Source organism: Medicago sativa, chromosome 2 (genome assembly GCF_051527215.1).
Source record: "Medicago sativa cultivar Bolivia chromosome 2, Bolivia_mono, whole genome shotgun sequence".
NCBI lineage: Eukaryota > Viridiplantae > Streptophyta > Magnoliopsida > Fabales > Fabaceae > Medicago > Medicago sativa.
In genome coordinates, this window is record NC_140750.1 from 22,439,753 (window position 1) to 22,463,881 (window position 24,129).

At 31.2% G+C, this 24,129-nt stretch overlaps 1 protein-coding gene, 1 long non-coding RNA gene and 2 pseudogenes across 2 annotated transcripts; 2 read left to right on the forward strand and 2 right to left on the reverse strand.

Annotated features, from left to right (window-relative positions):
- Positions 1-1,125: 1,125 nt before the first annotated feature.
- On the reverse strand, positions 1,126-2,021 carry LOC146945565 (UPF0481 protein At3g47200-like; annotated as a pseudogene).
- Positions 2,022-2,623: 602 nt separating this feature from the next.
- On the forward strand, positions 2,624-5,047 carry LOC146945566 (uncharacterized). Its single transcript, XM_085748843.1, has 3 exons — positions 2,624-3,526; positions 4,365-4,559; positions 4,805-5,047. Exons 1-3 carry the CDS (start codon positions 3,509-3,511, stop codon positions 4,850-4,852), a joined length of 261 nt encoding a protein of 86 aa, XP_085604969.1. The 5' UTR covers positions 2,624-3,508; the 3' UTR covers positions 4,853-5,047.
- A 2,192-nt stretch (positions 5,048-7,239) lies between these two features.
- LOC146945567 (UPF0481 protein At3g47200-like) lies at positions 7,240-8,442 on the reverse strand (annotated as a pseudogene).
- Positions 8,443-8,586: 144 nt separating this feature from the next.
- Positions 8,587-11,056, forward strand: LOC146945568 (uncharacterized). Its single transcript, XR_015028172.1, has 3 exons — positions 8,587-9,511; positions 10,349-10,543; positions 10,788-11,056. It is a non-coding gene; the product is annotated as an uncharacterized LOC146945568 (long non-coding RNA).
- The last annotated feature ends 13,073 nt before the right edge of the window (positions 11,057-24,129 follow it).

Sequence of the window (24,129 nt, forward strand, 5' to 3'; positions counted from 1 at the left end):
TAGTGATGGTTCAACATGCTTCTCAAAACTTCTTAGTTCTTCTAGGCCATGCTTCTTTTATCTTGTAATTTCAAAGATTAGATTTAAATTTAATATTTCCTGACATATATATGTTTTATTTATGGCTGAAACAGATTCTCTATTTTTTTTTTTATATGATTCAAGCAGAGAAACAATAGAGACCAAAAGAAGCAAACCCATGCATAACCAATTAAACATAAATCAAAACTCAAAATAACCAGCCACCATTCGTAATTTCCAAATGCTTCTGTCAAATGAGATCAGGGTAATGTTTTTATGACTTTTTTATTATATTTCTTGTCTAAAATACAAACCGTTGCGTTGAAATGGTAGTAGGCATTCAAGCTGTGAAGGATCCGTGTGCTTTTTCAAATATATGTCGAAATCAATTACTATCAACAATTTGGATAAAATATTAAACCCATAATAATTGAGAGGATAACAACTCTTTTTAATAATCAAAAGGAGAAAAACAGTAATTGGAAACCTTTATAATTTGCAGAACCTTATGTTGTTTGGTACTAATGGTTTCTCAGGAAAAGTGCCTTTAGAGTTAAGCAACTATAGTTTGCTAGAGAAGTTAGACCTTTCTGAGAATAGATTCAATGGAAAGATACCACAGCAGCATAGTGAAGTTGGATTGTATGAATAACAAGTTCAGGGGTAATATCCCACTCCCACCCAATCTTTGCTTTGGAAAGCATTTGTCAGTGCTTAACATGGGAATCAATCAACTGCAAGGTAGCATACCTTCTGATCTAGGAAGATGTGCAACTCTAAGGAGGTTGTTTCTCAATGAAAACAATTTCACTGGTTTTGAAAGTAATTTGACTATGAAATACATGGACATGACTCATGAGCAAGAACAATATCAGTGGAGCGATAGAATTAATTACAATTTACAACTTGTTTGAATCAATTTTGTGAGTTGGTTTTAGAAGGTAGTGTGTATTCAAAGTTTGTAAAAGTAAAAAATTAATTTATATTTGTATCATCTCAATATTATTTTGTTATTTTAAGATCTCTAACAATTGGTATTCAATATCTATATTAAATATTACTTTCAACACACGAGCGTGCGTGCGCGCGCGCCCACACCTGGTGTCAAACTTTACATTGACACCAAATCAAGTCAAGTAAGCATTTACTTTCACTTACTTCAAATACTAATCCTGCTTCTGATAATTGGCTCACATTGTGTACATGTTTAAGTGCATTTTCCATTTCTTCTTGTACAAAATCAAATGATGATGACAGCAAAAATGTTCTTAGAAGATCTGTGAAATGTTTTGGACACTGTGCTCTTTCTGAGTTTATGTTCTGTAGGTTGCGATATTGAAAATAATATAGAGTAATTGTAATAAATGAGGGAAATTCAGGATTTAAACTAGCTAATTTGTATATATCGTCAAGAACAAAATAGGGTAGCTGGTTTTCAAGGAGTGGTAAGTCACGCCTAATGTCATTAAATAACCAAGATTTTGATAATACAGGGTCATTTTTCATCCAATGGTTTCTAAATTAACGCCTAAGAAAAAGTTCAATTATGAAGCATGCATCAATTATAATGTTTTTTTTAAGAATTCATTGCTGTTAAAGATAACATGCCCTGCATAACAACTTCTAATTCTACTTTCCAACTCTTGAAGTTTTAAAACAAAATCATCCACACATAGATTTGTTCTATTTAGAAATCCCTTGAGATATTTGAGTTTGAGTTCTTCCATTTGATGCAAAATGTTGTTGTCACTACTTGAGCCATTTGGATTGTGAAAAGGACCAATGGAAATAATTTGAGGAGTATAAGCTTTTGGATTAGATTGGCGAATTCCTGGTGGTAATTTATAGATACATTGCTCGTTGATTCCAGACATTTCTGGAAGAACCACTTCTTCAAGCATTTCTATCAACTCATTCTTCAGTTGCACATAACCATTTGGTTTTGTTGCCTCCATTTTCTAAAAACATCATAAATTCAATATCACATAGTTTATAGGCTATTCTCCACTTTTTAACAAATAGAGGCTAAATTGCTTCAAAGTTATAGCTAGATGGTAACCACTAAGTTCAAAATATAGTTACCTATAATATGAAATCTGATACTCCTTTGTCTTAAAATAATTGTCATTTAAAGTTTGTGCACAATGTTTAAAATAATGATTAGTTGGGAAGTTATAGCTAGATGGTAACCACTAAGTTCAAAATATAGTTACCTATAATATGAAATCTGATACTCCTTTGTCTTAAAATAATTGTCATTTAAAGTTTGTGCACAATGTTTAAAATAATGATTAGTTGGGTTGATTTTAATGGTAAAATTAGTGTCATTTACTAAAATACTCTTATTAATTGTAGTTAATAGAGTAGTTAAGTTGTACGAAATAGGTTCTCAATATTTTTTATATGATTCATGACATATGTTTTAAATATTACTTTCAATGTATATATTAAATACATACATACATACATACATACACACACAAATATATATATATATATATATATATATATATATATATATATATATATTTAATGTTTATTTTTTAATATTAGTAGATGTATTTAATGTTTCACAACTTTCTTTCTACAAGGGTATATTTGTAAAAATATTTAAAAGTTACAACAATTAATGATTGTATTGCGTATGAATTTTTTGTTTTGTTTTTCATCTTATAATAAGGACGGAAAGAGTATAAGAAGTCAAAAATAGTAAATTTATTTCGGAACTTGTGTAATTTTATTAAATACATAATTTTATAATAAATAATACTCTCTCCGTCCATAATTATATGTCACTTTGACAAAAAAAATTGTCCTAAATTATATGCCGCTTTACAATACCAATGAAACATTAATATTACTTTTTCTATTACTCCTTAACTATTTATTACGCTCTCTTTTTTTCAATTCTTTGATTTATGTTTCCCATATCATTTATAAAGAATAATTTTGTAAAACAACTCATAATATCTCTTTTCCATACAAAATTAATTACATTTCTTAACACGTTTGAAATGATGAAAGATTCATATAGTTTGGAATGAAGGGAGTAGTTGTTTTCAATAAAAAAAAATGATCATTTGTATTTGTCTTAATCTATGCAATATTGTACATGATAGACAACTTATTTTTTCGAGTCTCGTATTGTAATAGACAACTCCAAATAGACAAATGGAGTAATACTAGGACTGCACGTAAAAAAGCGAAATTTTTGTAATTAATTAAAAATAAACAATAAAAAAGAAAAATTGAAAAAGAATCTATTTAAATATTACACGGATTTTATTTAATCACCTAAAAAAGGATTTTATTTAATGTTCCCCTTTATAAAAAGAAGATTTATACACGCTCAAACACGTGTGTGCGCGCACGTGCGTATGCGTGCGTGCCTATATATAAATGTACTATAAACCTGTCAAATAACCCTATCAAGGCCAATCACATATACCTCTCAAGTTCAACAACTCAAAACTCTGAAATCAGTGTCATGGAACGGCATACAAAGGTTAGTTTCTCACTCTCGCTCTCTATTATTTATTCGTTTTTTTCCTTTCTGAAACTATAAGCCGATTATACAAAAAATAATTTGGTTTGGGTGTGCAAGTGTCTAGTCAAGTCAAGTGTGTATGTGAAGTAGAAAAGCATTTTATAGCGGTTAGTAAATTCACGGAGTCATGCGTCTCTAATCGATCGATTAAGATCTCAAGATTACAATTTAATAAGCTATATTTTCTAGAATTACAAAATAAATCTTAAATCTATGTTTTTCAAACCATCCGATCAAGATCTGACGGCCACTAATGTCGAACCTGCAAAAAAAGCGACTGCGTAGAATCCAATTTTGTGAGAGAATGAGTTTTTGATTGATTGAACCATTGAAGGGTGTTCTATTAATATGAAAATAAATTTTTAACTTGAAATTGAGTCTATTGTAAGAACTATGCCCCTGCTTGTAATGGCTCTACTTGCTTTTTTTTTTTTTTTTTTAGGTTTTTGAAAACCCATGTAGGTTCTTCTCTTTTAGGAGTGAAAATCTTTCAACAATTACTCATTTTCTTTTGAAAGATTTTCACCAATTACTGATTAGTTTCATCATACTCTATCTGATTTTATTTATAAGAGACATTTGAATCAATAAAAGTTGATGTATCTAGTCTAAATTTTGAACCATATACATTAACTTTTGTTGACCCAAAATCTCTTATAAATATGATCGGATGAAGTAATTTACTATGAACAACACAATTATTGCAATTAACAACTTACTTTCATTTCATAGTAAGAAAAAACTTATGTTATGATGATTAGTTCTCTAACCTATAAATCATTTAACTTTGATGCAGGAGAATAGCCCTTGTCCCCCAGTGCCGCGGTTTGGGGAATGGGATCAGAAGGGCCCAGTACGAGATTATTCAATGGATTTCTCTAAAATCCAAGAAGCAAGAAAACTACACAAGAGTCTTGGTAATGAGGAGGAACTCAAGGCTTCATTCCGGCACATTCAGCGTCAACGCAGTGAGCGTGACACTTCACCAACTGTAAGATTTTCAGTTACCTTTGTTACTAGGGTGGAGAGATTATTATTTAAAACCACTAATTTACGTCTCAATAAGATGAGATGGTTAACATTTTTTACTACATTAGTTGTTGTTGATGAATGAGCATTTATCTTTCTCTTATGAATCTTTGCATCCAAATGGATTTAACTGGTTTCATGTGAATTAAAATCATTTTCTCTATTCACAAAATATTGTATTTTTAATTAATTTTTTTCTCTTTACAGAGAAGGAAGAGCTTCATGAAGTGGTTTAGCTGCTGTATCAAGTTCTGATACTTAAGGATTACAAGCTTTCTTATATCTTCTAAAGATCATTGATCGGTTTTACTTTTCTGAATTGGATGGTTTATTGATACAATTTTGCTTTTGAGCTTAGTTGTATTGATTTTCCATTGTTATTTTTAGAATGCTAATAAACAATTTCTTTAAACTCCATTCTCCAATGAGGATTCTATGTTATTTTTGTCATATTCGGTGTTAGTTTTTTTTTTCCCCTTCCAAAATGTATGTTTTTAATTAGTAGAGTTTTTTTGTTTGTCAAGAAATTTAATTAGAATTAAAGATGAAAAACACGTAAATGTGATTGCTTACGACTGAGGGAATTCATGAAAGTAATGCTTATAAAGGATAACATTTGAGTGTCATTTTGGTGTCCATGTCACGTTACATTGGTCAACTATAGCGTGTTAGATGTCACTTTTTATTTTAAAAAATTACAAAAAATAAAAAATCTATGTGAAAGAGAGAATAAAATCATTTATCACATTGTGGTTGACCAATATCACATGACATTATCATTTTAGCACCATAATGTCACCCAAACACCGCCACTTCAACTTATTTTGATGTTATTAGACCATTATACATGTCTATTCTACCACTTATGGCTACTTATCGTTGTTGTATAAGTAATGTTTATCCCGATTTAATTACCACAAGCCACTTTCTTGGTACTCCTCTTAGCCACATATAGTTCAACTTTTATAGAGTTCTAAACAAAATTATAACCCTATATTAAATAGATTATTTTGTGACAACAATTAGATTAATAATATTTGTACAACTCACCTAAAAAATTTGTACAACTATTTTGCTAAAACTTTTGAGACAATCATATTCTTTTTACTTCTTTTAAAACAAAAACAATAGAGTGAGTGAAAATAAAAGAGAGTAAAAACACAACAAAATATGACAGAGTGGTCCCAAAAATTTACTCAAATTGGTAGTACAAATGTCATTTTTATGAAAAAAAAAGAAGTGTTATTTGAACAATAATTTCTTGACAACTTATGAGACAACCATAATTTACAAAAAAAAAGTAAGTATTTGTACGAAAATCAAAGCAATAGAGAAATAAACTAAAACATAATGCGAGTATGAAAGAGAAAGTTGGCACATAGATGTTTAAATATATCATTTCTCTATGAAAAAGGTTCTTTTGAACATGCTTTTGTTTTTAAGAAACTAAGATGAGATGTTTTATCACTTAATCATCTCATCTATCTGGAAACTTGGCAATATGAAGGATGAAAATAGTCTATTGGAAAGTTACCATGTATACCAAATGACCTTCTGCTGCTCGCTTAATTATAATATTTTTCTTTTAATTATTAACTTTTTTTGACCAAAATTATTAATTAATTTCGTCTGGAGTGTGACTTTGTATTTACAATTTAATTAATAGGTGATGTATAGGATGTAAGAATCAAACCAATGGCATGATCTTTCAAAAAAAAAAAAAAACCAATGGCATGATAAATTGATTCGATTTTCATTCATGTTAGGGTTCAATCGGAATCAAGCAAATTAAATTCGATCTCTATTAGTCCATATTGGTTTTACAACATTCAAAATTGATTCCCCTCAAAAAAAAAAAAATTAAAAATTGATCACTCAATATTAAAACCAAATCACTATATTCTACCGTTCTGACTCCACCAAAAAAAAAAAGAACTACTTGTAATTTCAATTCCATGGATGATGTGGTAAGACGAAGATCTAAATGAAATAGAGATCATGGAGTAACCATCAATAGTGTTATTCATGTATATAACAACATTATGGGAGTAGAAAAAATTATTTTAGGGGAGGATTAATACTTGATTGGTCACAATGCAAAGAAAAAATTATTTAGGCACATATAAAATTCTACATCATTTAATTTAAAATATGCATTATTTGATTTCTTTTTTCTTTCTATTTTTTCTATTTTTATGTGTGTATGTCTAAACATTGTGCTTAAACTTTGTGACTATAAGACCTTCTCAGAAACCAATCCTCTTCATGGCCCTGTGGCCTTATTTTTTGTGTACTCAGAGGTTTCCTACGAATTAGTTATCCAGATAATCCCACAACCTTTCAACAATCCAAAGACAATGTTAGTGTATATTATATTGTTTGGCTTTTAGGGTTAAACTTAAATTTGCCAGAAGGCTTGATTACGGAAGTGTTTGGTTCGCTTTCAATAATTTCTTTGGTGTTGATGTTCGTCCCAAACAATTGGGGATTATCTGGATACATTATCTAGATTTGAATTAATTTATATTTCTATCATCTCAATATTATTTTGTTATTTTAATATCTCTAACAATTGGTATTCAAATCCATATTAAATATTACTTTCAACTCACGCACGTGCGTGCGCGCACACACCCCTGGTGTCAAACTTTACATTGACACCAAATCAAGTCAAGTAAGCATTTACTTTCACTTACTTCAAATACTAATCCTGCTTCTGATAATTGGCTCACATTGTATACATGTTTAATTGCATTTCCCATTTCTTCTTGTATAAAATCAAATGATGATGACAGCAAAAATGTTCTTAGAAGATCTGTGAAATGTTTTGGACACTGTGCTCTTTCTGAGTTTATGTTCTGTAGGTTGCGATATTGAAAATAAATTGTAATAAATGATGGAAATTCAGGATTTAAACTAGCTAATTTGTATATATCGTCAAGAACAAAATAGGGTAGCTGGTTTTCAAGGAGTGGTAAGTCACACCTAATGTCATTAAATAACCAAGATTTTGATAATATAGGGTCATTTTTCATCCAATGGTTTCTAAATTAACGCCTAAGAAAAAGTTCAATTATGAAGCATGCATCAATTATAATGTCTTTTAAGAATTCATTGCTGTTAAAGCTAACATGTCATGCATAACAACTTCTAATTCTACTTTCCAACTCTTGAAGTTTTAAAACAAAATCATCCACACATAGAGTTGTTCTATTTAGAAATCCCTTGAGATATTTGAGTTTGAGTTCTTCCATTTGATGCAAAATGTTGTTGTCACTACTTGAGCCATGTGGATTGTAAAAAGGACCAATGAAAATAATTTATGGTGTATAAGCTTTGTGGATTAGCTTGGCGAATTCCTGGTGGTATTTTATAGATACATTGCTCATTGATTCCAGACATTTCTGGAAGAACCACTCCTTCAAGCATTTCAATCAATTCATTCTTCAGTTGCACATAACCATTTGATTTTGTTTTCTCCATTTTCTAAAAACATCATAAATTTAATATCACATAGTTTATAGGCTATTCTCCACTTTTTAACAAATAGAGGTTAAATTGCTCCAAAGTTATATCTAGATGGTAACCACTAAGTTCAAAATATAGTTACCTATAATATGAAATCCGATACTCCTTTGTCTTAAAATAATTATCATTTAAAGTTTGCGCACAATGTTTAAAAAAAATATTAGTTGGGTTGATTTTAATGGTAAAATTAGTGTTATTTACTAAAATACTCTTATTAATTGTAGTTAATAGAGTAGTTAAGTTGTATGAAACAGGTTCTCAATATTTTTTATATGATTCCTGACATATGTTTTAAATATTACTTTCAATGTATATATTAAATACATACATACATACATACATACATACACACACACACACACACACACACATATATATATATATATATATATATATATATATATATATATTTAATGTTTATTTTTTAATATTAGTAGATGTATTTAATGTTTCACAACTTTCTTTCTACAAGGGTATATTTGTAAAAATATTTAAAAGTTACAACAATTAATGATTGTATTGCGTATGAATTTTTTGTTTTGTTTTTCATCTTATAATAAGGACGGAAAGAGTATAAGAAGTCAAAAATAGTAAATTTATTTCGGAACTTGTGTAATTTTATTAAATACATAATTTTATAATAAATAATACTCTCTCCGTCCATAATTATATGTCACTTTGACAAAAAAAATTGTCCTAAATTATATGCCGCTTTACAATACCAATGAAACATTAATATTACTTTTTCTATTACTCCTTAACTATTTATTACGCTCTCTTTTTTTCAATTCTTTGATTTATGTTTCCCATATCATTTATAAAGAATAATTTTGTAAAACAACTCATAATATCTCTTTTCCATACAAAATTAATTACATTTCTTAACACGTTTGAAATGATGAAAGATTCATATAGTTTGGAATGAAGGGAGTAGTTGTTTTCAATAAAAAAAAATGATCATTTGTATTTGTCTTAATCTATGCAATATTGTACATGATAGACAACTTATTTTTTCGAGTCTCGTATTGTAATAGACAACTCCAAATAGACAAATGGAGTAATACTAGGACTGCACGTAAAAAAGCGAAATTTTTGTAATTAATTAAAAATAAACAATAAAAAAGAAAAATTGAAAAAGAATCTATTTAAATATTACACGGATTTTATTTAATCACCTAAAAAAGGATTTTATTTAATGTTCCCCTTTATAAAAAGAAGATTTATACACGCTCAAACACGTGTGTGCGCGCACGTGCGTATGCGTGCGTGCCTATATATAAATGTACTATAAACCTGTCAAATAACCCTATCAAGGCCAATCACATATACCTCTCAAGTTCAACAACTCAAAACTCTGAAATCAGTGTCATGGAACGGCATACAAAGGTTAGTTTCTCACTCTCGCTCTCTATTATTTATTCGTTTTTTTCCTTTCTGAAACTATAAGCCGATTATACAAAAAATAATTTGGTTTGGGTGTGCAAGTGTCTAGTCAAGTCAAGTGTGAATGTGAAGTAGAAAAGCATTTTATAGCGGCCAATAAATTCACGGAGTCATGCGTCTCTAATCGATCGATTAAGATCTCAAGATTACAATTTAATAAGCTATATTTTCTAGAATTACAAAATAAATCTTAAATCTATGTTTTTCAAACCATCCGATCAAGATCTGACGGCCACTAATGTCGAACCTGCAAAAAAAGGCGACTGCGTAGAATCCAATTTTGTGAGAGAATGAGTTTTTGATTGATTGAACCATTGAAGGGTGTTCTATTAATATGAAAATAAATTTTTAACTTGAAATTGAGTCTATTGTAAGAACTATGCCCCTGCTTGTAATGGCTCTTCTTGCTTTTTTTTTTTTTTTTAGGTTTTTGAAAACCCATGTAGGTTCTTCTCTTTTAGGAGTGAAAATCTTTCAACAATTACTCATTTTCTTTTGAAAGATTTTCACCAATTACTGATTAGTTTCATCATACTCTATCTGATTTTATTTATAAGAGACATTTGAATCAATAAAAGTTGATGTATCTAGTCTAAATTTTGAACCATATACATTAACTTTTGTTGACCCAAAATCTCTTATAAATATGATCGGATGAAGTAATTTACTATGAACAACACAATTATTGCAATTAACAACTTACTTTCATTTCATAGTAAGAAAAAACTTATGTTATGATGATTAGTTCTCTAACCTATAAATCATTTAACTTTGATGCAGGAGAATAGCCCTTGTCCCCCAGTGCCGCGGTTTGGGGAATGGGATCAGAAGGGCCCAGTACGAGATTATTCAATGGATTTCTCTAAAATCCAAGAAGCAAGAAAACTACACAAGAGTCTTGGTAATGAGGAGGAACTCAAGGCTTCATTCCGGCACATTCAGCGTCAACGCAGTGAGCGTGACTCTTCACCACCTGTAAGATTTTCAGTTACCTTTGTTATTAGGGCGGAGAGATTATTATTTAAAACCACTAATTTACAGCTCAATAAGATGAGATGGTTAAAAAAATTTACTACATTAGTTGTTGTTGATGAATGAGCATTTATCTTTCTCTTATGAATCTTTGCATCCAAATGGATTTAACTGGTTTCATGTGAATTAAAATCATTTTCTCTATTCACAAAATATTGTATTTTTAATTAATTTTTTTTCTCTACAGAGAAGGAAGAGCTTCATGAAGTGGTTCAGCTGCTGTATCAAGTTCTGATACTTAAGGATTACAAGCTTTCTTATATCTTCTAAAGATCATTGATGAGTTTTATTTTTCTAAATTGGATGGTTTATTGATACAATTTTGCTTTTGAGCTTAGTTGTATTGATTTTCCTTTGTTATTTTTAGAATGCTAATAAACAATTTCTTTAAACTCCATTCTTCAATGAGGATTCTATGTTATTTTTGTCATATTCGGTGTTAGTTTTTTTTGTAAGTTCAGATTGTAACCTAAGAGGGGGGGTGAATTAGGTTTCTAGGAATATCGGTTAATTTTTCAGAGATTAGCGTTGTTGATAATTTTTCCGATAAATAATGATGAAGTTAAGAATGCGGAAAAATAAAAGAGCAAGGGAAGAAGAAAAGACACAAGAGAGTTTATAGTGGTTCCCCTCTAAACCTTAGGGTCAGTCCACTCCCTTCACACCCCACGAAGGAATTCACTATGTTAGAATCTTTGTTACAAGCAATCTCACCCCAAGACCCCCTAACAATCTTTCTAACATAAACACAAGAAAGAAACCCTCTCTCTTGATTACAACACAAACACCAAACACTTTTGGTGGACTTTGAATCTTCCCGAATCAAAGAACCTTTTACAACAATCACAAGAGAGCACCCCCACTATCTTAAACAATAATTCTCACCAACAATGGTAAGAAACTTTACAATAAAGTAATTGAAGAATATCAAATGTTTATGGCTGTATAATCTTATCAATATCACTATTAACAAATGGACTTAGTGCTCAGAAAACTTTTTAATAAATGTTAAAGTGTAGGCAAAGTTTTCCAAACAATTTGAATGAAAGTTTGTAAGCAAGTGATATTGAAAATGTCAATTGAGATAATGAAAGTTGTTGTGTATCTATTGCTTTGATTCTCAATTGAATTTATAAAGGCTAAAAAGATGTTTATGAAATGATACTATCTTTCAAAAAGAGTTACCAATGGATAGAAACATATTTAAAATGGTATCTATTCATACAAATGAGAATGAAGATCATATAAACCAAATGTGGCCTTTGGCAAAATAAATTAAAACAAGATAGCCGTTAGCCACTTAAAAAATAGTTGTTGTATGGTATTAAGCCAAATAGCCGTTGCATATATAAAAAAAGATTGTTGCACATAAAACCAAATATAATATAATAAATTATTCATTTGTATAATTGATCACGTAAAGGCACAATGAAGGATTTTCAATTCCATGATCAATTACTAAATTCATAATTGATTATAGTATATTTTCAATACTTCTGCATGCATGGTAAAGACTATTTTTAAATATGCAGATTTTAAAAATCAATTACGGCTTTTTTTTTTTTTGGTAACAAAGCTAACAAAAAGGAAAACCAGAAAACAAAAAAAAAAACAAAGACTAAGCTCTCAGAAATAAGGTTCCTGATGCATCTATTCTAATAAGCGGGCGAAGATCCTCAGGAGGTTGCGTATGCATCATCAAATCATCATCAGAAGAAGCACCTAACTTGGCAAGGAAGTCTGCGCATTGGTTACCTTCACGGAGAGTGTGATGAAGAGACACATTCCCGTGAGATAGCAGCTGTTGGATTTCGAGAATCAACACTGCGTATACATGGAATTTGGAGCAGGCTTCCTTGATCGAAGTGATGGCAAGCAAAGAGTCTGTATAGCAAGCTAAAGGTGCAAACCCCAAGTTAATAGCCATGGTCAGACCAAAGTGAATAGCTGTGAGTTCAGCATGAAGAATATCCGAAGATGATGGTATAAATCCAGAGAAACCTGTGAGGTAGTAGCCGGCACCGTTGCGGATTAGACCTCCAAATCCAGCTCTTGTTGGAGTACCTAAACAACTTCCATCCACATTAAGAATGTTGCAGTCAAAATTGTGATTATTCCATCGGATATACCGCTCCAAGTGGTCAGACTGAGGTGAAGGGAACGCGTGCTTTATGCTATCAGTAGCGTTACTGATGTTTGCTGTCACCCTTTGAAGTGGCAGTCAATTACGGCTTTTCATACAAAAACATTTTAATGCAAAATCACATTTAAATAAAATCATTGTAAGTGTGTGATTTATTTTCAAGAGATTTTAGTATTGCATCATATGGGACTTAGAAAAAATATTTGTAATTATTTTCTGAGCATTCTAAGTTGTTCCATAAGTTAAGAATGATAAATCATAGATAAGGACCATACTTACAAAAATATAACTATGAAGCTTGAGTCCCATTGTCATCATTCTTCAAATTGAGCCTCCATGGTTTTTCTTCTTTTGTGATGTGTGTTTGTTATCATCAAAACCCAGCCAAGTCTAAGAAGGAAATCTTCTTCACATTTTTTCCTTCCGAAATGTGTGTTTTTAATTAGTAGAGTTTTTTTGTTTGTCGAGAAATTTAATTAGAATTAAAGATGAAAAAGACGTAAATGTTGCTTACGACTGAGGGAATTCATGAAAGTAATGCTTATAAAGGATAACATTTGAGTGACATTTTGGTGTCCATGTCACGTTACATTGGTCAACTATAGTGTGTTAGATGTCACTTTTTATTTAAAAAAATTACAAAAAGTAAAAAATCTATGTGAAAGAGAGAATAAAATCATTTATCACATTGTGGTTGGCCAATATCACATGACATTATCACATTAGCACCATAATGTCACCCAAACACCGCCTCTTCAACTTATTTTGATGTTATTAGACCATTATACATGTCTATTCTACCACTTATGGCTACTTATAGTTGTTGTATAAGTAATGTTTATCCCGGTTTAATTACCACATGCCACTTTCTTGGTACTCCTCTTAGCCATATAGTTCAACTTTTATGGAATTCTAAACAATATTTTGTGACAACAATTAGATTAATAATATTTTTACAACTCACCTAAAAAAATTGTACAACTATTTTGCTAAAACTTCTGAGACAATCATATTCTTTTTACTTCTTTTAAAACAAAAACAATAGAGTGAGTGAAAATAAAAGAGTAAAAACACAATAAAATACGACAGAGTTGTCCCAAATATTTACTCAAAATGGTAGTACAAATGTCATTTTTATGAAAAAAAGAAGTGTTATTGGAACAACAATTTCTTGACAACTTATGAGACAACCATAATTTACAAAGAAAAAGTAGGTATTTGTACGAAAATCAAAGCAACAGAGAGATAAAGTAAAATATAATGCGAGTAAGAAAGGTAAAGTTGTCACATAGATGTTTGAATATATCATTTCTCTATGAAAAAGGTTCTTTTGAACATGCTTTTTTTTTTGAAGGAAGGTTCTTTTGAACATGCTTTTGTTTGTAAGAAACTAAGATGAGATGTTTTATCACTTAATCATCTCATCTATCTAGAAACTTGGCAATATGAAGGATGAAAATAGTCTATTAGAAAGTTACCATGTTATACCAAATGAACTTCTGCTGCTCGCTTAATTATAATATTTTTCTTTTAATTATTAAAGTTTTTTTGACCAAAATTATTAATTAATTTCGTCTGGAGTGTGACTTTGTATTTACAATTTAATTAATAGGTGATGTATAGGATGTAAGAATCAAACCAATGGCATGATAAATTGATTCAATTTTTTTTTTTTTTTTGATTACAAAGGGGGCCGAAGTCCGGAAGGAAAAGAGAACTAAATAGGAATCAAACGGGGATAGAAATCCCTATTACATCAGCTGCGAGCACGTGACTAAATTGAGCCGGACAAGATTCAATTTTCATTCATGTTATGGTTCAATCGGAATCAAGCAAATTAAATTTGATCTCTATTAGTCCATATTGTTTTTACAACATTCAAAATTGATCACTCAATATTAAAACCAAATCACTATATTCTACTGTTCTGACTCCACCAAAAAAAAAAAGAACTACTTGTAATTTCAATTCCATGGATGATGTGGTAAGTCGAAGAGGATTGATACTTTTATTTACGGGGAGGATTGATACTTGGTTGGTCACAATGCGAAGATAAAATTATTTAAGCATACATATAAAATTTTACATCATTTAATAATTTAAAATATGCATTATTTGATTTCTTTTTTCTTTCTATTTTTTCTTTTTTATGTGTGCATGTCTAAACTTTGTGACTATAAGACCTTCTCAAAAACCAATCCTCTTCATGGCCATGTGGCCTTATTTTTTGTGTACCCAAAGGTTTCTTACGAATTAGTTATCCAGATAATCCCACAACCTTTCAACAATCCAAAGACAATGTTAGTCTCTATTGCTAGCTTTCTACTATATTGTTTGGCTTTTAGGGTTAAACTTAAATTTGCCATAAGTGTTTGGTTCGCTTTCAATAATTTCTTTGGTGTTGATGTTCTTCCCAAACAATTGGGGATTATCTGGATACATTATCATATGCACAATTTATCATGTACTTGTCATTTATCTTACCTAGATTTGAATTAAGTACATAGTTTCCAGGTCAAGATTTTTGTTCAATAAAAGTTGTAATTTCTTACACCCTATAATTGATAATACCTTAAAATATCATTATTTTAGTCTCTATAATTGATAATACCTTAAAATATCATTAGTTTAATAATCTAACTATTTATTTATTCTATAACTTCAAATTAAAGATTAAATTTTGAAAATTATGATTAAATAGTTAAATTATTAAACCAAGGATTCAAAAAACAAAAACAATTGATAAATTTTATATTGAAAAAGTTACCTTCTAATGTTTCAATGTGTTGAATACACAACTTCAAAGATAAAAAAAAGCTACTTTAAACTTCTTATCAAGTGCCCTTTGGACACTTCAAGAGCACTTGTTAGCATTTCCCTTAGACTAATGATATTTTATTGCTTCTATTTCACCTCGGATTGTTTGGCCAGAAATGGCAGCCTTTGAGAGTCGTTGTTGTGGTCGAAGCAGTGGGTGGTCATGTATCAGTGTTGACGGCCAAGTACACCTTGATCAAAGATTGAGGTTTGGTACTATTAAGTTCTTAAATCGTGTTATTTTGCAATTCGGTTTTAGTTTTGTATGCGGGGTTGCTGGATTGATAGCCAATCCTTATCTTAGTGTGCAAAGATGGAGACCTCTCTTCCTTCAAAGTGCAGCAATGACAAGTACTTGTTTGAATTAGAATTCCCAAACTTTATTTGGAATTGTGTAAGAGCATCCACAGTGCACTAATAGGAACTTCTTACATAGACCCCACATGTACACATCAGTTATTTATAATTTTTTTAATAAAAGTGTCTGTTAAGGACTCAATGACTCCAATGACAATACACTAATAAGGACTCCAATGAGAAATACTTAAATAGGTCCCACTAACTTTACATCATTAAACAAAAATAATATATTATTTCTTTTGCAAGTGGGATCAAATAGTACATATTTTATTACTTCTTTTAAACGTGGGACCTGTTAGGTGTCTGGGAGAGAGAGTCCTTATATAGTTATCCGTTGCTTAATAATGACTCCTTTTTTCTTCCTCCAATGAGGGTCCTTAATGGAGAGTGATCCTTATTAAATAAGGACCCCCCATTAGATATGCTCTTAAACTTTTTTCCTTAGGCCCCAAAATATATCTAAGGTCCCCCTAAATACACATCCAGTAGTTATCTACTGGATGTACATTTTTTTTATCAAACATACATCCGGTGGTAGATAACTACCAGATGTGTATTTAAAGGACCTTAGAGATATTTTGGGCCTAAATAGAAACCCCCCATTATATAATGCCATATTCCTATTCCATGCTTGTATGGAAAACAATTTGGTTACTATGTTAAAAATTGATAGTTAACCTCTACATTCACGGAAAATATGCTCGTATTTGTGTTCAGATTGATATCAGGATACACCTTTATTATTCCATAATATTGTTATTAGAGACCATAAAGTTTTCATGGAGTATGAAGCATTTATTCTCCTGTAAATTTGCAAGCAGTTACTGAAGTTATGGAAAGTGAATTAATTTCACACAGGGCCGGCCTAAGCTATAGGCTAACTAGGCCTTTGCCTAGGGCCTCAAATTTTTTTTTTCTTTTTTTGCCTATTATATTCGGGTCCCATTATATTCAATACCTCATATTTATTTATGAAGCTAGAAATTTTAAGAGAAATAATACAAGTGGAAAATGATACATCAATTGATATACTTAATACTTAATTATATTAAAAAACTTAATTCATTTTCAAATGCGTATATTGCTTATAGAATAATGACAACAATTCATATAATTGTTGCATCTTTCGTAAATAAAATTCAAAATTAAACTTAATAATATTTTATTTAAGATCAACAGTGATTTCCTTTAGAAGCAAATCTCTGTTCCACGTGTCCTTGTTCGTCGTTACTAGCTCTTGTATGTACTTTTTGGGTGGTTTATGTGTTTTCAGAGTTTGGAGGGTGTGTGTCATGTTGAGCTGAGGCTTTTCCTTTTGTTTTGTTTGTTGTCTAAACTTCGTATGCCATGTCTTTCGTCTTACTTTTTGTGCGCTAGTTTTCGGTGGGCCGGTTCATTTGGCTTCGAGATCGGGAGTCGGGGTCTAGCTGCACTCTTTGTTTGACTCGATTTGGTTTTCTCTGGTGCACCGGGGGACGAGGGGTGCCCTGCTAATTTGGTTCTATAGTCTGGTGGGCCGATCACTTTTGATTCGAGATCGGGATTCATGACTCAAGTTGGTTTCCGGGCTTTGTGTTGTGCTCTTTCGGTGGATCGGAGGTCGCGAGGTTTGTGATAGCTGCTTGATTCTTCGGTTAGGTGCTCTTCGATATGTGACGCTGCTTGTGTATTGGGGTTTGAGAGTTTTATTTTAAGGGTGTTCTTTGTGGGTGAGTGGTGACGATGGACGGTGGTGGATACAGTGTTTTCAGTGCTTGTTTTTTGGAGGTTGTTTTTAGGTGATGACATGTTTTGGTGGGTTTATCTGCAGGGGTGTTTTTAGGTGGTTATGGTGTACCGTCTATATGCGGCACCATTTGTATTTTGTTTCGTCTATACCTTGCATCTTGCGAGGATGACGTTTAATAATATTTGCCGATTCAAAAAAAAATAATTTAAGATCAACAGTGTGTCCATAAAGATTAAATGAATTTGTTTTGCTGTCAATTGAAAAAGAGTTGTTAAATGAAATCAATTACAATAATTTAATGAAAGATTTTGTATGCAAAAAAAAGTTAAAAAAGTGAATTTTTGAATTAAAATATTACTTTCATAAAACAAATACAATTAATAATTTATTTTGCACAAATTAATAATAACTTAAAAGGCCTCATTTTGGATTTCGCCTTGAGCCTCAATATGTGTTGTGCCGGCTCTGATTTCACACGGCCCTTTTGTGCAGATTGGCTGCAGTCATGAATCCTTTTTTTGTTTTTACTTATTAATAGTGTGTTACTTTGAGGATCGTCTTTGTGCCTGTTTGTTAACACAGTGGGATACCCACCAAACCGAGTTTTGACCAACTCTACAATTTCAAGCTTCTTAAAATCACAGTGGGATGTGCATTGGGAATCGTTTTTCAACACAAAAAAGCTAAACCAAACACATGCCTTGTTTAGATTGAAGTTTTGATATGTGTTTTTAGCCCAATTGTTGAATCCTATAGATAGGAATAATTAACAGATTTTCAATAATTTTGGTGAATTGGTTTTAAACGGTTTGAGTATTTAAGTAATAGAATGTTCCATCATATTTGCTAGCAGCACAATAGTGATAAAACAGGAAACTTCTATGCTTGAAAAAGGAAGGAGGGAGTCTAAGATCACGATATATAAAGAGAAAAATGCTAAATAGCACGACAGCTTTTTCGTGCTAATCACGCGAATAACCTATCTTATACTTAATTGACCCCATCAAACATGTTTCTCTCAATTTCTATGTTGTGTTTTCATCTTCACACCACCTTTTCAATTTGTAATCAATTCTGAGACCAGCTATTAACATTCCATATTCCTCCCACGTGATACCATAATCGGCACCTTCCATATTCCTCTCAAGGTACTTCTTGATAACACTGCCGGTGACTCTTTCCGGAAAGTCCTTTGCCAGATGAGGAAAACTTCAGGGAAACCTAAGGGTACCTTAAACCTCTCCTACAAATTTGGTGATCATGTCAAAGCTCCAACGACAAAAAAAATTTGGTGATCATGTCAAAGCTCCAACGACAAAAAAGGTGGCAAAGAATGATGATTTTGGAATGGTGTGGGACAATTACTGGTGGGTGTTGCTCTAGTTGCTGGGATGTTGATGGATGCTAATAGTTTCTGATTTAGTGTATCAAATTGGGGTTTGTACTTAGTTTTTGAAATATGAATATGGAAAAATGAATAACTTTCATGTGTTGTGTCATCGTTTTTTGGTGGTGGCCGGGGTTCGAACCTCGGACCTTTTTTTGGTGGTGGCCGGGGTTCGAACCTCGGACCTTGCATATTTTTATGCATTGTCCATACCAACAGAGCCTTGTGTGTTTTTGACTTTTGAATTTTTTAAACATGTTTATTCTTATCTGACATTAGCCTCTTATATATTGGAGGAACTTTGCAATTATATATTTCACTTCTACCATTCAGTTTATCTCTTCATTGTCATTGCCAACAAAATTTCTAAGGTTTACAATTTTAATTTGAGCACTTTTATTCATATACCCCTCAATTTTCTTACATTCATTCAACACTTCATTTTCCCTCAATTTTGCTTTTTAGCTTAGTTGTGTTAATTTTCCTTTGTTATTTTTAGAATATTAATAATAAACAATTTCTTTAAAACTCCATTCTTCAATGAGGATTCTATGTTATTTTTGACATATTCAGTGTTAGGTCTTGTCGAAATGTGTGTATATAATTAGTAGAGTTTTTTTGTTTGTCGAGAAATGTGAACTAGTGCCCCTGATGAAAAAACATGTAAATGTTGCCTACAACGGAGGAAATTCATTAAAGTAATGCTTACAAGGGACAACATTTGCGACAACATTTAATTGAAGTTTTGGGGGTCGAAGAATCATTTTCCTTTTAATTTAGGTGTGAGATAGTTTAAGATGTTTATGTGTATTGGAATGGCAATGGATGAATTAAAATAATTCATTAATCCATCAACAAATTCAGTGAAAAAAAAAATCAATCTAATTTCATCCACTAAACATATACAAATCATATCCATCTATTATCAAATTTTCAATGGACGGATATCCACTCAATCAATAAGTATAAAAAAATTATATATTTTTTAATAGATGAATATATTTAAGGGTAAATTACACTCACCTCTCTTGATTTTTTTTTTTAAATAGCACTAACATCCCCTCTAGTTTTAACTAAACATTAACCTCAATTAATTTTGATACAAGTGTTTTGAGTTCAATTGTTGGATGTTTGTATGATTTAATCATTTAGATATGAACAATCAATTGGTTTTCAATAATTTTGGTGAATTGGTTTTAAATGATTTGAGTGTTTAAGTAATAGAGTGTTCGAAATCTCTAATCATACACGATTCCATAATTACGCAAGGCCGGCCAAAGACCAAAGCAAGTAAATCTAAGGCTTTACACTTCAAACTTTTGGGCCTTCTAATTAGGTCTCAAAATAGTTTTAATACTTTAAATTGAAAATTGCTTTTTTGACATTAAAAGTTTCCTAAAAACACAAGTAAATGACCAAATTACCCCCACCAGTAGTTAACTACCGCTGGCAAATTCGACAGCAGTTAACTACCGTTAGCTCCCAGCTGCAATTACAGAGTATGTGCAAAGTACCGTAGCATTTCGAATAAATCTCGATTTTTTAAATTTTTTCTATTGAAACGCGCAAAATCACAATTGATGAGCCAGCGGTAGTTAACTGCAGCTGAGAGCTAACCAGCGGTAGTTAACTGCTGCCAGATTTATCAACAGTAGTTAACAACCGTTGGGGGTAAATGCGTAACTTCCATGTGTTTTAGGAAGTATTTGATGTCAGAAAAGCAATTTTCCTATAAATTATGCTTTACACAAATATGAAAGAACATTGCTATTTATCTAGAGAGATTTTATCAAGAATTCATCAAGAAAAAGTCTCAGCCAATTAATTTTTTTATTTGTCGAAAATCAAGGGAGGTAACGATGTGTAATTAAGGAAATGTGTTAGCAAATACACTCTCTTGAAATTTTCTTGATACAGTTTGTTGTTGTATCTATCATTTCCCAATATGAAAACTGCTCATTAAGCAGCTTCAAATGATCACATGCACCTCAAAAACCCAAAAGGTTTCCTATTAGAACTTATGCCACGATCCCTTCCATTCACTCCTTAAGTTTTGATCCATTGTTGAGAGTTACAAATCAATCCATGGATCGAGGGTTAGGGTGCGAACTTCACTGAACTTAAAGACAAATTTCTAACACACCACACAAGGGACTGTAAAGGTATGCTAGACATGTTGAACACACAAACACACTTAAACATTTTCGAACACATTTTACATTCAACACTCAAAATTTATTCCAAATTCAAAATGACATTAAATTGTTTGTAATTCATTCAACATTCAAAAGGGGAAAAATTCATACACATTTAAGAGGACATAATTAACATGGTATTAAAATACTAATCTGCATCATTAATGAGAAACATGAAAATCAAAGCACGTATAAATCTTCAAAACGTCATCTTCCTACGTGTGATTCGATACTCAATGGTTGACTCTGTTTCGTCGAAAATTTGCTGCACAATACCATATAGATCATCGTAAGTAGTATCATTTTCCATCCCATCCAATGCCATGGTCTTTACCCTCATGACTAGATGAAATGTATTCAAAGTATCCCTATCATGCTCCTCCTCTATTAGAACTTCCACACGACTTTTTGGCCTAAGCTTATCCACCTTGACTGTAGTTGCTAATTTGGGATGAGATACCTTATAAAACCAGACAATGCATTCCATAAATAGACCCCACATATCCTTACATATAATAAGCACTAAAAATTTCTGGAATGCATGGTCTATCTGCAAGACAACTCTGTTATGGCAGAGGATGCATGGTATATTCCCAAGAGATAATACAAAGACAGTTGCATACGAGAAATTACCAAAGGGCACAACTTGGTAGTGGCAAAACTTTTACTTTAAAAAGACAATGCCAATGTTGATGACTCCAACTCTTTGGATTCTATATTCTTTTGGGCTTGACATTGGAGTTGATTTTGTTGCAGAGTTTATTTTCTCCAACTTTTGATTTTGATGTTAACTATTGAGATCTACTATGTTATTCATACTTTTTTAAACATGTTTTGATGAATCATGTTGTTATTCGTGCCTTTGTCGTTCCCTATGTTATTATTCATGCCGATGTTGTTTCCATGTTTGGTTGAGTATTTTGTTCTAGTCTTCAATTACTATGGGAAACATAATAATTAATATAATCGATTTGAGCGAATCTAAGTCCTAAGAGTTTGTGTTTAGTCTTCAAACTGCCTTCCAATATCCAATCGATGTTCCAAAATCCCCCACTTGAATTTAAAAAATGGTTTCATAAGTAACGTTAAACGTTTCTATAAGCTTGTGCATAAACAAATGTTTCTTATGACTTAAACTTTTGCATAATATCAAATACAACAAGAGTGACTCATAGTCTTGAACTCCATCTCTAAAGTGGAACCCACATGCAAGGGTGTATTCTCAAAACATCTGTTTTAATGGCCTTGCACGTTTATCTTAGTTTAGTGAACGCTCTAGGAATTTTTCCTCAAAATTCTTTGGGAATCGTCTCGAGTTCCACATTCATATAGATGAGTCTATCAAGAGTACTCATATAGCTAGGTACTCTACTCCATGCAGAGTATAAATCTCATTAAGAGCTTCTATTATCTCATCCTCTTATCGCTGCAGGAGTCATGCTTCTCTTATTTACTATAGCATGTTCATTTCATTTCACTTCATGACTTTTTATTACCCAGCGAACCTTATTCTTGGGATGTCGATTCATTTAGGTCGGGTTACCGTCATGAGCATGGGTGGATCTGGGATGAAATAATTAGTGTGGCGAATTATTTTAGCGAAGTTTACTACGCTAAAAATAAAAAATATTGTCCATATTTTAGTGAAATTTAACTTTTTTTTAATTATAACTTAAATAATATTATAAAAAAGATAAAATATTTTAAATGAATGGTCAATTCGAAGTTAAAAATGTCACTCAAAAGGGTATCCCTTTGTATATATATTTATTAATTAATTCTTTAAAAGAAATATGACAAAAACAATAGGCAAGACTTGAATCCAAACAAAAAAATATGACAAAAACAATAGGCAAGACTTGAACCCAAGAACCCAAGACAAATGAGTTAGAAAAACATAACTTTACCACTACACTAATGCATCATATGAGATTATATATCCAAATTGAAGATATATGATATTAAATTTGGGCTAAAATATATATAAAAAAAAAAAAATTGGACTTAGCTAGTGTGGCAATAGCCACAACAAGCCCTGAAGGGATCTGCCCCTGGTCATGAGTGACTCATTTCTTTATATCTAATCCTTTCGTCAAAGGATCTACTAAGTTATCATCATTACATACATGATCTACTCTAATTGCTCCTTTAGAGAGTTAGAGATTATTTCTCAGATTATGTTGTGTTTGCACCTTATTTCTCGTCTCTTATCATTGTAGTAATGGTTCTCAATTTTTGCAATAGTCGTGGTACGATCGCAATGGATCAACACGGTTGGCAAATAAATTTTTTCAACAAAGGGGTCCCATCTAGAAAGCATCTTAACCAATTTACTTCTTCAACAAAGTGGTCTCAACTAGAAAGCATCTTAACCAACAAACGGGTCTCCATCTTTTGATACTTATTTTCTATTCCATCTAAAATAATATATTTTTTTGAAAAGCAACTATTAACAACTTGTCATTTGAAGTTGTTTTTAGATTTTGTTGAGTCTGATTTTTTTTTTTAAAAAAAAAAACTACTAGCGAAAAGACGTGCACTCACTTGCCTGTCTTTCTGCTTTTCATTGTGCTAACTTATGTCAAATATGAACGCTATTTTTTATGAAATTTTGATTTTTTTATTAAAAGTATGAATATTTTTTACTTTCAAATTGTAACAAACCATAAAAGTCATGTTTATTTATTTTTTCAATGATAACAATAATTTAACAAATATAATATAAATTCTTATATTTTTTAATAGAACTAATAATATAACATTAATATAGGAAAATTTGTTGAATGAGATAATTTGAATAATAAAATATCAGCCCAAAATCCCTACTCCATTCATATATAGTATAGGTAATATTGTTCCTATTATAATGGGATATTTTTTATTTTGGTGGGATTTAAT

Bases quoted from the DNA above. Each gene is read 5' to 3' on its own strand.
- LOC146945566 (XM_085748843.1), top strand. The intron at 4,560-4,804 runs GTAAGATTTTCA...TTCTCTTTACAG, and splicing joins AGCGTGACACTTCACCAACT to AGAAGGAAGAGCTTCATGAA.